Raw genomic sequence first — 13,987 nt, 5'->3', positions numbered from 1 at the left:
AAGCTGTTCACATTTGTTGAGTTTTTATATGGAAACTATTAACATATTTTTTATGATAATGATGCCAGTACATATTTAAAATTAAAAAATGAAGAAAAATAGCTGTACATTTTTTTTAGTTAAAACAATTGTTTTTGAGCTGTTGACATAAAATTCAAGTTGTTGACATTACTATTGAAGTTGCTTTACTGATTTCATAGTTGATATATTATTACAGGCTGCATAGTTCAAATCAATATATGATAATTGTTTTACACATCCATCTAAAAAACATGATAACATCAAATATTCAAACGAGTCTTTGTTCAAATCAAAATAAAACAGTTGTTTACTTATTGGTTCTGTAACGCAGATAATCTTTGCTTGTTTGCATTCATCCAGATGTTAGCATGACATATCATATCCATACACTTCTTGTTGCTCTCTGATGTAAGCATTGCTTCGCAATATCTTTCTCTGAGTACCTGTAGAATCTTCAAGCCGCGTGGAGTAAAGCCAATATCCCATTCCCTTCCCTTCCTGCCAAAGTATGTCTCCATATGTCTCATCATATAAACACCGCTGTCTTCTTTATTGGTGCTTGTGGCCCAATCTAAAGGAATAACCTTGTAAGGAGATTTCTTTATATTTTGTGATAGATCTGTCATGTTATTCTCTATAAAGTATGCCTCAAACATATCTTTCTGCAAATATATAAACAACTAAATTAAAATTTGCATACAATGCATTTTAGCAAGATACATAAATTATGTCAACAAAAATCAAAACATAATGTTAGCTATATTTAAAAAAGCATACCAGTATTGCAACATCAAAGCTATACTTTTCCAAGGGATTCTTGTCTCTAGGTGGTTTGGCACTATCAATTATCTCAATTTTGTTCATCCTCATCCAGAATACCACAAGATAGTAATAGCCACTTTTAAAAACAGAGAACTTCCCTTATTGTATGTTAGATAAAATTAGAGAAAAAAATTTGACAACTTCTGTCAAAAACTATGTGTGAAACCGTGAGATCTTTAACAAAAATAAATTTGTTACCAAATCAATCTTCTCCAATCGAAATCTTCTTATTGTTCTAATCTCCTCGTTGAATTCGCGACACAAAAGTTGTTCCGGGATTGTAATGGATCCCAATGAGGCTGCCGATTTGTTATATTCAAATACTGCATTTAACATTTTTTTGTTAGTGAAATTTGTCATCCAAATAGTTGACACAGTAAATTTAGATTACTCACGCATGAGGATGTTGTCAGAAACAGGCGCGGAGGTGACGATTTTGCCCTTTCTCTTTCCTTGTAGTTCAGGTGCGCTGCCCATACATCAATTACACCTGTACTGATTTCTGAATGGGGTTTCAGAGATGAAAACACTCCTTTGCTTGCCCAAACAAAGCCATTAGTGTAGACACATAAATCACTGAAATGAAAGCGTGCAGACAACATTTAAATATCATTCATAAATTATGTCAACTGCATGTAAATATAAAAGGATTGTAGAGATTATTCAAAGAATTAAATTGTGCATACTCTTTTGTTCCTTCAGTTTCTACTATGTAGTAGTACATATCTCTTTCGTCTGGGTTCAGGGTTGTTTTCATATGCACGGCTCGTATTTCAAATGGTGAGCGTAGCACTGGGCTAGGACGCATTTCAGCACGAGTCCGTTTCTCTCTAGCTTCAGCCAGTGGAATCTCAGAGATCGGAACAGGGTTCAGATGCTGTTGTCAGTGAATTTAATGTTAGTTGCAATTACAAATCATGTCAACTATATTACACTAATTGTTTCAATAACTAATATGATTATGTCAACTACACTACATATCATGTCAACTGCACTACATATCGTGTCAATAACAGTGTCAATTACATTTTAACAACTATTACAAGCAATGTAAACAATAATTCATTCATTTTTTTACCTTGTAAACAATCATTCTTCTTTCCGTGTTTTCAGGAGTTTTTTCTTTTTCCTCATGCATCTTCTCTTTCCCTTTATGTTCTTGTATTTGTATGTTGGATTCAGGAGGAGTGTCATCCAGTGTTTCAATACCCTCTCTCATCATATACTCAACAATTGAGCATGCAGCTGCATCCTCCCTGTCTTCCTGAAACTCCATGCTATACCATGTCAATTATATTTTTATCTATGTCAACTATGATATCCACAATGTCAATAACTAATATAAAATCATATAAAAATATTCAAGAGTTTAATATAATCATTATAAACTGTACCTGTTCATTTATGATATCAACAATAACATTTGTTGCCTTGATTGCTTCTTCATTGTTGCTGATTTCAAAGTCAGTACATGCTTTTGATAATAGATGCAAGGCATTTTGTGTTCTTAAGTCTATATCAGCTTCATCTTCTGCTTGAATTTCAAACTCACTTTTCCTGTTCTCAAATCCTATAATTGATGCTTCAATATTGACATGTGCAGGAGATTCATTTGTTGGTGATGTCCTATCAGCTTCATCTTCTGCTTGAATTTCCAACTCACTACTCCTGTTTTCAAATTCTATAAGTGATGATTGATTATTGACTTGTCCAGGAGATTCAGTTGTTGGTGATGCCCTATCAGCTTCAACTTCTTCTTGCATTTCCAACTCAGTTCCACTGTTCTCAGATTCCATAATTGATTCTTGAGTATTGACATGTCCAGCATATTCAGTAGTTGGTGATGACCTATCAGCTTGAACTTGTACTTGAATTTCCATCTCACTTCCTCTGTTCTCAGATCCTAAAACTGATGCTTGCTTGTTGACATGCTCTGAAGCATTGGCTTCTTGTTGTTGGAGAGATGGGGATGCTGTGTGTGGAGATCCTAATACGGCTGTCAAGATAGGAGAGTTTGATTCATTATCACCATCACACATCATGTTCTCCTTGCTTTGTTCATCTCCTTCAACAGTTTGTCTGACCTCTTCAGGATTATCAACTGGTGATGTAGGTAAATTTTCTCTATTTCTTTCTTCTACAGCCTGTTCAAAAATTAGTTCAACAATGTATCAACAAAATGATGTATTAATTTAAATATAGGTTGATTATGTGCTTACTTTATCGAAGAAATCTCTCAATCTGAAAGTTGGAAATTCATTCAAATCTTCAAGTGTTTCGTTTTCTTTTTCAGCATTCCGTATTGAGTCAAATACCGCTTTCCAGTTATCAACAGCAACATTGTCGTCTATATGAAATGACTGGGACAAATGCAGGAAAGTGTCACTCACAGATACAACCGGAGATTTCTGGCTTCCAATTGCGCTTCTAGCAATGTCACAAACAAATCCAAATAAATCATTATTCTTGATCTGTGAAGAAGCTTCTTTGAGGACTCTAACAAGATTGGTCCTTCCATCATTTATCTGATTGATGTATTTTAAAACATTTTTCACCATATCTGATGGGAGTATGTTCTGAGAAGAAGACCCCACTCCACTGTCATCTACATCAACTCTTTGTTCTTCATTCTCTTGCTGCTGCTCTTCATTTCGAATGTATCTCTTCTTTACATTTCCTAAACCAAAAACTCCTGCACTGATCTCTCTATCTTCTCTAGCCTGAAGATGCTCACTTTTCCATCCTTTCATTAATGGAAATGTCCGAGGAACAGGACGCTTGTCTTGTATAACTCTGTCTAAGTAGCAGAGCTGCATATGTTAAAAAATGCATGTCAATTACTATTGTGTCGTGTCAACTAAATACAAAAGCCACTTAAAATAACTAATACAGCTTATGTTAATTATAGTACGAGCTATATCAACTACACACACAACCTAATGTAATTATGTTAATAATCAACAATGCAAAATGTAAAACATACCATAAGGAAGGGAAGTGGTCCAGCAAATGCATTCTTCTCTGTGATTGACCAATTTTGTTTTGCAAATTTGAGAACAGATATTACATACGAACACCAATTTACATTTCTCACGTTATCCAGATCATCAATTATCTCTCCAATCTTAGATTTTACCATTCCACATGTTGATTGCTCAATCAATGTTGATTCTAGCAATAACAAAAACATTGTCTTAAACTGCCTTCCTCCTTGAAGATCATTCAACATAACCTTTAAAACATCGTTATGGTTCACACTTTCTTTTTTCGTACCACATTTCTTTGCTATCTTCCTCATGAAAGCTGCATTACTTTTACACTTATCTCTAGAATAAGTAATGTCACCTCTTGGGAATCCATATACAAGCTCCACATCCTCTTCAGTGATATGAATTTGTTTACCATTGTTAAGCTTTATCTTGCACTTATTCTCTTCAAAATTTTTTAATAATACTAATGCTAATCTGCTAGGAATGTAATCAATCTTGAAATGTAGGACACTCTCGAAACCCAACTCCTTCACAGAATTAATCTGTTCCTCATTCAGTCTGCTTATTGCATCAACAAAATACATTGGCTTCCTTTTCACTAGAAGCCTTTGAGATAGATTTTCAGCAATAACAATCTGTTTTCCATCTTCTACACTTTTCTTTTGCTTTTTCTTAACAATAATTAACTCTTTCTGAGATACTGAGGTACTCCTTTTTCGCTTGGATGTTCTTCTGTTTTCTGGTTTAAAATCAAACATAATAAATCTATATCAATTATACAAAGTATCATGACAATAACAAGTGTACTCTGTTGACATCAAGTGTGTGTATATTACTAAAATTATTTCATTAGATATACCAATCACAATTAACAGAATTTCAGGCATTAAGTATGCTCTATCATTAAAAGGTATTTTCCATATATAGTTAGAACAATTATATTATTACTATTATGTCAACAGTTAAAGTTGACATAACCTGTTGATTATCTTATAAAGTTTATGGCAAGTATACTCTGTTTATATAAATATGACTATGTCAACTATTATTTAAACAAGCTTAGAATATGTCAATAGCTATTGACATACTACTACAACCATACATATGTTTTCTACAGCCATCCTAACAGCCATTGAAACAAGCATACCCTATGTCAATAGTTGTTGACATACTACTACAGCCATACATTTGTATGTTTTCTACAGCCACTCTAACAAGCATACAATATGTCAATATTATTATGTCAATACCTATTCAAACAAGCATACACTACTGTCATTACTGTCAACAGTATATTATTATAGCTATGTCAATAGCTAGTATATAAAATGTCAATAATCTTAAAAATTTAAACAAATCCTTAACTGGAAGATGAAGATTCTTCTCTTCCTTTTTTTACAGCAGCATTTTTCGTTGGCATCTTTTCCGATTCTACAATCGCAAATCAACAAAAAAATTCAGCAAGTATCGAATTCATAAAAAACGAAATCGAGATGTTTATTAAAACACCAAAATCAAAGCAATATACTTAAAATATGAATCAATTTCTTAACCTGAAGAAGTAGCTTCATGCGTCGCCGATTTTGACTGTTGTTCCTCAGCTTCAATCGATTTTTCAACCGATTCTTTCCGATTTTCCTCTTCGTTCGTCATTTAGATCAGCGAGATTTTCAATGTTTTCGGTTTGAATTTTGAAAATCAGCGAGTTTTTGCAGATTTTGAAGGATTCGAATTGTATGAAGATCAGCGAGAGAGATTTTTGACGAGAGATTTTAGAGAAATTTTAAGAAACTGGTTTGAAATCAGTTTGGATGTTTCACGCTTTTTTTATTTATGAAATTACAATTTTACCCCCTTGTTGACATAATGTTGTATTTGTTGACATTTTGTTTAGCTTGTGGATTAGTGGCCCATATTGCATCTCATTTCTCAATTTAGCTAAATAATCTCAACCTAACAAGACCCTATATATATATATATATATATATATATATATATATATATAGGGATGTACTAATATGCTAACTAATTTTAAAGTGCTAACGTACATCCAATCACGTGCTGCCACGTGGCACGAAAAATGCAATATTATATACAGAAAAATGCAATATGCATTTGTAAAAGTTATAATTGAATTTCGACAGATTGCATTTTTGTTATATGCAGATTGCATTTTTTATTGTTGAGTTTTGCATTTTCGATATTGACTGTTTAATTTGCATTTTATATCTATACGGATTGCATTTATATATGTGAAAATGCAAAACTTAACAAAATAAAATGCAATTTATGTGAAAATGCAAAACTTAACAATTTTCCTATAAAAAATGCAATCTGCGGAAATGCATGAACAACTTCACAAATGTGTATTGCATTTTTATATATACAATATTGCATTTTTCGTGCCACATGGCAGCACGTGGTTGGATGTACGTTAGCACTCTAATTAAGGATGCGCCCTAGTGCTCCCATATATATATATATATATATATATAGGGATGTACTAGTATAACAACTAATTTTAAAGTTACAACGTACATCCAACCACGTGCTGCCACATGGCACGAAAAATGCAATATTGTATATAGAAAAATGCAATACACATTTGTAGAAGCTATAAATGAATTTCGGCGGATTGCATTTTTGTTATATGCAGATTGCATTTTTATCATTGAGTTTTGCATTTTTGATATTGACTGTTTAATTTGCATTTTATATATAGACGAATTGCATTTTTATATGTGAAAATGCAAAACTTAACAATAAAAAATGCAATTTATGTGAAAATGCAAAACTCAACACTATAAAATGCAATTTACATACAACAAAAATGCAATCTGCGAAAATGCATGTACAAACTAGATTGCATTTTTGTGTTTAAAATATTGCATGTTTTGTGCCACATGGCAGCACCAGATTGGATGTACGTTGTGACTCTAAGGGGGCACCCTAGTGCTCCCCTATATATATATATATATATATATATATATATATATATATATATATATATATATATATATTTTAATGAAGATTTCTTATGTTTGAATTTTTGATTTAACATATTTAGTTCTTTAGATTCTTGGAGGATAGTATTATTAGATCGATGTGGATATACATTTTTTTATTTTTCTCATTTTATTTATTACCAAAAACACTATACTAATATAGGTATATAAATTAATTTGCTTACACCTTAAGGTATGTTTGCTCATAAGATCTTGATTTAACATGCTTCATCCTATTAAATTCAACTGTGGTCTTTTTAGTCATTAATTAACGTTATATTAGTTACAATTGTATTAGTACTAATTATGTAACTATACTAATTTCTTGGAAACCTGCATCTTCTTTTTTTAAAGGAGCAAGCCTACATCTTGTCTTTGACTTTGACTGCCAACAACCAATATCAATAGAACATCCTTCAATCTAGTTATATTTTTGTTGTTTAGGTTAAATCATCCCGTACATTCCACACATAATTATGGGGGCAAAAGAAAAAGAAAGGCTAATAAAAAAATAATAATGTGTTTATTGAAATAGGACATATGATAACAAATAAACAAATATACACAACCAAAACCAGCCGTGCGAGCAAACAATACATGGTAAATAAAGGAACATAAAATACCATAACTATAATAAATCAAAGACTCAATATAAATTATTCAAATAATCATCAATTCTTAATATCATTTGGCCTGTAGAGCTCCATGGAACGCCCATTGGTAGGTTGGATTGGCCTAGCATTTACTTCCAATGTCTGTACAAATTATCATAAGTTTATTAAAACAAAAACTAAATAATATAGTAGTGCTCCATCAATTATTAAATCAATACATTGTGTGATAACTTACATCGTGCACAGCCTCCCGGATCAATTTAACTTGTTCTTTTGTCACCGTCCTCACCTAATCAATTGATTAAACATATGCCACCGTTAGAAAATTCAAATTAATTTGTCACATTATAATGATCATAGAATTTGAAAGCTAAGCATGTTTAGTATTTTTTTAAAGCATACCTTTCTTACAATAGACCATATGATATTTTGAGTACAGGGTGGAACCGTAAGTGAACCGATGTATCTATAATATTTTCTACTCCCGAATTTGATCAAGTTGGGATCAATCATACCAATAGCCTTTTCGATATCTTTTGTTTCACCCAATGCTTTAAACCCTGGTTTTAACTAAAATCAAGAGAAAAAACAATAATTTAGAGTCTAGAGATGTACTATATCACATGAAACTTTCCAAAATTATATGAAAGTGCGCATGAAAATTTACCAATGATATGAAGGAATCTGGGCGTCCAATTTTGTACATGATTCCGATTACAGCCGTGCGACCATCGTCACTCTGGTGAACCAAATGAACCTCCATGTCAAACCTGTTAATGCATTTTGTATGAGATTTAGTAACTTATGCTGAAAATATTATCAAAATGTGAAATAAAAATTGAGGAAAAAATAAATTACTTTCTTCCATCGAGAGTGTGTTCGGAAGGTGAGTGCCAATGGCATTGCCTGAGGTGAAATAAGGTTCCATTTATTTGCATATTCCCGGCATCATTTGTCCAACTTAACTGCACTCACAAATTATTTAATATATATGTAAAGTACAGATTTGGGCAAATAAGTAGAAATTAAGTTATATAAAGAAGTAAGTTAAAAATAAAAATACCATCATATCATGGCCTCTATTCCTGAGAGTAGCATTAGCAGGTTTGTAACTTCTACGTAATTTTCCCAAATGGGAAACTATTTGAACCCTCTCATTAAGCAAATCAATGGGAGACTGCATTTCCCCCGCGTTACAATCCTTCCAATCGGGCCGGATCTCTCCCCAACGCGATGGCCCGATCCCACTTTTTTCGTCGTAACTGAACTCTCTTTCATCATCTACATCAATTCACCACAACAAATTAATATACTATAAAACTAAAAATGATAGAAAATAATAGTATGTAATTTTCCATAAAAAAGGAACAAGATAGTTAACCTTACCAACTTCTTGTGCTCTTGCCAAAGCTGCAATGGAGATTGCAAGAACAAGAAATATAAGGGAGAATTTAGAAACTCTATTTGAAAACCTCATGATGGTTCCTGCTTTCTGATGTAAGATGCGATGAATTTGGGATTGGATTGGAGTTGTTGAAATAATAGGAAATGTTGTTGTGGTATAAGGGAGTGGGAGGCATGATGTTTATATAGAACCGAGATAGTATTGATAAAAAAAATGTGTGTGCGAGTTAAGGAAATATTTAATGAATGTGAACGCTCAATAGAAGTAGTTGATTTTGATCGGTCTGTTATTCAAACATGACGCATCAATATCATACTATTTTGGACATTGATAGGAAAATCTACCTGATGATAATAATCTTTCAAATTGAATGAGAGTGCAAAAATTCATACTTTAATAGTAGTAGTAGTAGTAGTAGTAGTAAATTGTCTACAAACCCTGTTTTAATAAAATTACAATGATCAAATCACTTCAAATTATGTGCATATCTTAATTTCCAATTACATAGTGAGATTTAAATAGCACTATCGATCTTCCCTAATTATTTTGAAATATTTATTGAAATTAGCGTGTAATGGATCCAGGATTCAAGATAATTTGGGAAGAAGTGAATACTTTATAAGTTGATATTAACGGTGGGCTGAAGTTATTTAATCAAGATAACATTTTGTTTTACAACTTATATCACATGATTCCTTATTTTAGAAAGATTTAGAAGGTTGGTGGGAGTCGTCCACGTGTTATAGCGTCAAAAAGTGATGGGCGCACTTTTCTAAATGTGGGCTGTAATAATAGAATAATTGATATCATATTTCACCTGCCCCTCTATGTTTTTCTGAAAATATACTATTTTAAATTGTTTAAATTTGACTGTTTGCACATGGATTGGTTTGTTCGTCATCGCCCTCATCATCGTGGGTTGGGCTGCGCTTCTAATTTTCAAATACCATTAGAACATGTATGGAGACACGGAATATGAATAAGAAAATTCCGATCTGTGTTGCAACTAATTAAATTTGAGTTGAGCTATTTTAAAAGCAACTAAAATTTAAGATGACAAAAATGCGATTCTCATTTGATTGAAATAGAGTGTATATACATCGAAATTCTATTTAAAATAATATTTTTACATCATAGATGCTTGCATACTAATTAGCATGTTGCAAAATTATATTACCAGATATTCTAAACTCAAGCGGCAAAGCCGAACTTACTAGCGATTTCTCGTAGTCAAATAAGATAATTTCCCAAGTTTCTAGAAATAAAGAAACGAAAACTTTACACATTAATTCAATAATGGAGACTGTTGTCTTCTTTATTGTTTTCGGTCGTGGCCATGCTTATATATACTTAGTATTACTTATTTATGCTGTAAAGAAAGAATGTTACTTGACCAAATTGATTTGATTATGTATAAACATAAATTCTTCTACATTGAGGAAAATTGCTCTTATTTTAATCATTTTAGTTTGACTTGGAAAGATATGCAATTATAATTTGTATATGTTGGTGTCCAAATACTAATGGAATGTAATTATTCCCCCTTAATACGTTCTTCTCTATGTTATGTAATCATACATAATAATATAAGTATACTGTAGTAAAATAAAGAGTAATGCTATGCAACCACATAGTGGTCGACGATACCACGTAGTGGTCGACGATAGAATGACATTTTAGTAAATTTAGATGTTATGGCTATTCATGATTCAAATAGCTTCTTTAATGCTCTAATAACTTTACACTTTCAAATAACTTTATACTTTTTACTTTGTGTGGTATTTTCCACGGCATGTTTATTAATAGTACTATATTGGATAAATTGTCTAAAAAGTCACAAACTTTGGGGAAAGTTTGGTTTTTCCCACAAACTATAAAAGTTGCGCCTAAAGTCACAACTTTATCGGATCGTGCAAATTTTCCAAACTACCCGATCCGGTGGCATATTTCCATTAAAAAATTATCATATTTGACAAAATTTCTGGCTTAACCCTAAACTCAGGCAATATAACCTCTTTTTGGCTGATTTCGAAAGCGCAATCCCAATTTAATCAACGGAAAACGTAATCGACAAGAGTGAAATCGTCGACAAACGGTTAGGGATGAAATCGGCGACGTGTAAAGAAGATTCAATAAAAAAAAGAATAAAACGAAGTCGTTTTGTGCCCAGTCAAAAATTTTGCGAAGTCACGCCTCCGCCATGCCATGTGGGATAAGTTTTTAACGGAAATATGTCGTCATGTCGGTAGTTTGGGAAATTTGTATGATCCGATAAAGTTCGTGACTTTAGGCACAACTTTTATAGTTTGTGGGAAAAACTAAACTTTCCCTAGAGTTTGTGACTTTTTAAGCAATTTTCCCTACTATATTTGACTAACTCACAAGGCCTTTTTTTAATCATATTTGACACAATTAAATCAACGTGGTTTTCATCGTGACTTTTTATCCTACATATTATGAACTTGAAAAGTGGTTTAACATATCATAAAACGTTCACGGTTGTCTTCACTACATTATTCTCTCTCTTACTTTACTATTTCTCCACTTTAACTATTTATTATCATTTTTACAAAACGAGTGCTCAAAAGTGACTGGAACTGCTAAAGCGGGACAGAGGGAGTACTATATTCATTAATGGTTGAAAGTTGAATCTAATGCCACCAATGATGAATTGATGATTTGTTTGGTGGGAAATTGAGAAGATTAACCGATTCTTAAGAATTGTTAGTACAAACCTATGTTTGCCGACGCTGACAACCCTGACAAGTGGTACTAAAGCGGGACGGAGGGAGTACTATATTCATTAATGGTTGAAAGTTGAATCTAATGCCACCAATGATGAATTGATGATTCCTTTGGTGGGAAATTGAGAAGATTCACCGATTCTTAAGAATTGTTAGTACAAACCTATGTTTGCCGACGCTGACAACCCCGACAAGTGGTATCAGAGCCAGGTTGGCGTCGAGTCTGGTCCGATTGGCGAGATCCATGTTTGAGTGGGGCCGACCATCCGTCAGAGTCGGAGCCCATTATGTGTTTCAATGTGGTCTCGGTTTGAGTGGGAGATTTGTTAGTACAAACCTATCCCACATCGGACATTTGAGGGAAGTTGGAAGGTGTATATAATTCTTGTCCAACCCCAATTAGTTTGAGGCCTTTTGGGAGTGACCCAAAAACAAATCCGTGTGGGCTTGACCCAAAGCGGACAATATCAAACTAATTCTGCCGACACCGACGATCCTGACAAGAATTGGCTCAGTTTGCATGTTGAAGATAGAGGAGATCAATTAGAGGAGAAAATAATCAATCACCTAAATTAGGGGATTGTGAAAATATTTTGTAATTAATTCTTTACTTGCTCACTAAGATAGAAACATTCCATGTACATGATTTACTCACCCTATTTAAAGGGCACCATATCAGTAATAATATTATCGAACCATACACAAATATTCTAGTCTATGCCATTGAACATGGTATCAGAGCAGGTGATTCTGAGAGCTCAGAAACCGAGTCATCATCGCTCATAAACCCTTCCCGAACCTTTCAGCCAAAACCTGTGAAAAAAAAAAAAACATGTCAGATCCTGAAAAAGAAATCACCGGCGGCCATAACACATCCGAAGCGGATGAGTTTGCTCGCCTCTTCTAAAATTTTATGCGCAATAGTTTTGCAAATAATCAACCCCAACCAAATCAACCAAACCAACTGATCGAAGCCAACAAACCAGAAGTTGTCACACCATACAGAATCGATTCACAACCCTTGATAGTAGGGATCAAACTCGATGGAGATAACTATAAGGTATGGTCGGTTCTCATGAGAAATTCCATAAGCGGACGAGGGATGATTTCTCACATCACTGGAGTCCCAACCCCGCCGTCGAGGACAGATCCGATGTTTGCACAGTGGCAGCAAGCCGACCATTGTGAGTTCACATGGTTAGTCCAAAATCTTGAGACAAAGCTGGTGAGCCGAGTCACACAACAGCCGACGGCAAAGCACATATGGGACAGCCTAGCCGTGACATATGCGAGTGGTGGAGACGCCATCCAGATATACGATTTGTATCGTAGGGCAAGTACGCTGAAACAAGGAAACGACACATTAGAGGATGTGTGGAACTCTCTAAATGAAATCTGGACAGCAGTTGATCTAAGGAAGCCAAACCGGATGGAGTATCCACCGGACATTGATCGATACAATGAAGATACCCAAAATCTGAGGTTATATCAATTTCTCACAGCCATAAACGATAAATATGAACATACGGAGATGGAGATATTGAAGATAGAACCACTCCCCTCGCCCGATCAGGCGTACAACATGGTGAAACGGGAAGACATCCGAACAGGGGTCCTACGCGCCTCAGATTCACAAGGGGATGGAATTGGAGCGGGGTTGTTCACGGTGAGAGATCGACGTGGGTCAAACTCCAATGCTCCTCGCGGCGGTGGCAGTGGCAACGGTGGATGGAGTCAGAAGCGGTACGACGAACGGCGGACAGAGGAGGATAAATCCAAACTCGTATGTTCGAATTGTGGAAAGGGGAAGCACACCCGAGATTAATGCTTTGAATTAGTAGGATACCCGGAGTGGTGGGAGTCCAAACACAAGCCGTCAAATCGCCCTCCGTGGAATAGGGGAGGCCACGCCGCAGTTGCCATCGGAGAAGGAGGACCAGCGGTGGTCACCGCCGTCGAGGGAAACCGTGAAAACACGGCTACATACGCCCGAGGCAACGACCCACCGGTCGCCGGAGCTGCAAAGGCGACCGGAGCAGCTCAATTTGCAGCCGGCATCGTTAAATTGGGAGAAGAGGGGGAGACTGAAGATACGGCGGGAGGTAACGAGGGGTTGGGATTAGGGTTTCAACCTTTTATACCCAACCCCACAACTTCTGCATTATTATATTTTGTACCCCATTTTGATAAAGTCCCACAATCTGCCCCCAAACTTTCTAGAAATTATAGAGAGACCTGGAAAAACTTAGAAAATTCTAAAAATTCCCCAATTGAGTGCAAAAATCGTTTTCAAGTTCTAGAAAATTTTGGGACAGCATGTGTCGTATCTGGGGAGTTGGAAAAAAATAATCGGTGGATTTTTTATTGCGGGGCTACTGATACCATG

The 13,987-nt window shown here is 34.7% G+C and overlaps 1 protein-coding gene across 2 annotated transcripts; it reads right to left on the bottom strand.

The window, feature by feature from the left end:
* Positions 1–7,339: 7,339 nt before the first annotated feature.
* On the bottom strand, positions 7,340–9,003 carry LOC125190624 (alpha carbonic anhydrase 7-like). Of its 2 annotated transcripts, none has more exons than XM_048087972.1 (7): positions 8,839–9,003; positions 8,516–8,733; positions 8,311–8,417; positions 8,120–8,222; positions 7,855–8,022; positions 7,688–7,741; positions 7,340–7,593 (listed from the first exon to the last, which is right to left on the bottom strand). In XM_048087972.1, exons 1-7 carry the CDS (start codon positions 8,927–8,929, stop codon positions 7,510–7,512), a joined length of 825 nt encoding a protein of 274 aa, XP_047943929.1. In that variant the 5' UTR covers positions 8,930–9,003; the 3' UTR covers positions 7,340–7,509. The 2 variants fall into 2 exon arrangements, with proteins under 2 accessions (XP_047943929.1, XP_047943930.1); XM_048087973.1 differs by having other exon boundaries at positions 8,834–8,968.
* Positions 9,004–13,987: the final 4,984 nt, after the last annotated feature.

The sequence above is a fragment of the Salvia hispanica genome, chromosome 5 (genome assembly GCF_023119035.1).
Source record: "Salvia hispanica cultivar TCC Black 2014 chromosome 5, UniMelb_Shisp_WGS_1.0, whole genome shotgun sequence".
In the NCBI taxonomy this organism is placed as follows: domain Eukaryota; kingdom Viridiplantae; phylum Streptophyta; class Magnoliopsida; order Lamiales; family Lamiaceae; genus Salvia; species Salvia hispanica.
This window is presented reverse-complemented; position numbering and strand designations above follow the sequence as displayed.

Bases quoted from the DNA above. Each gene is read 5' to 3' on its own strand.
- LOC125190624 (XM_048087972.1), bottom strand. From the start codon at position 8,929: ATGAGGTTTTCAAATAGAGTTTCTAAATTCTCCCTTATATTTCTTGTT. The intron at 8,223-8,310 runs GTAATTTATTTT...ATGCATTAACAG, and splicing joins CACACTCTCGATGGAAGAAA to GTTTGACATGGAGGTTCATT. The intron at 7,742-7,854 runs GTATGCTTTAAA...TCAATTGATTAG, and splicing joins TATGGTCTATTGTAAGAAAG to GTGAGGACGGTGACAAAAGA.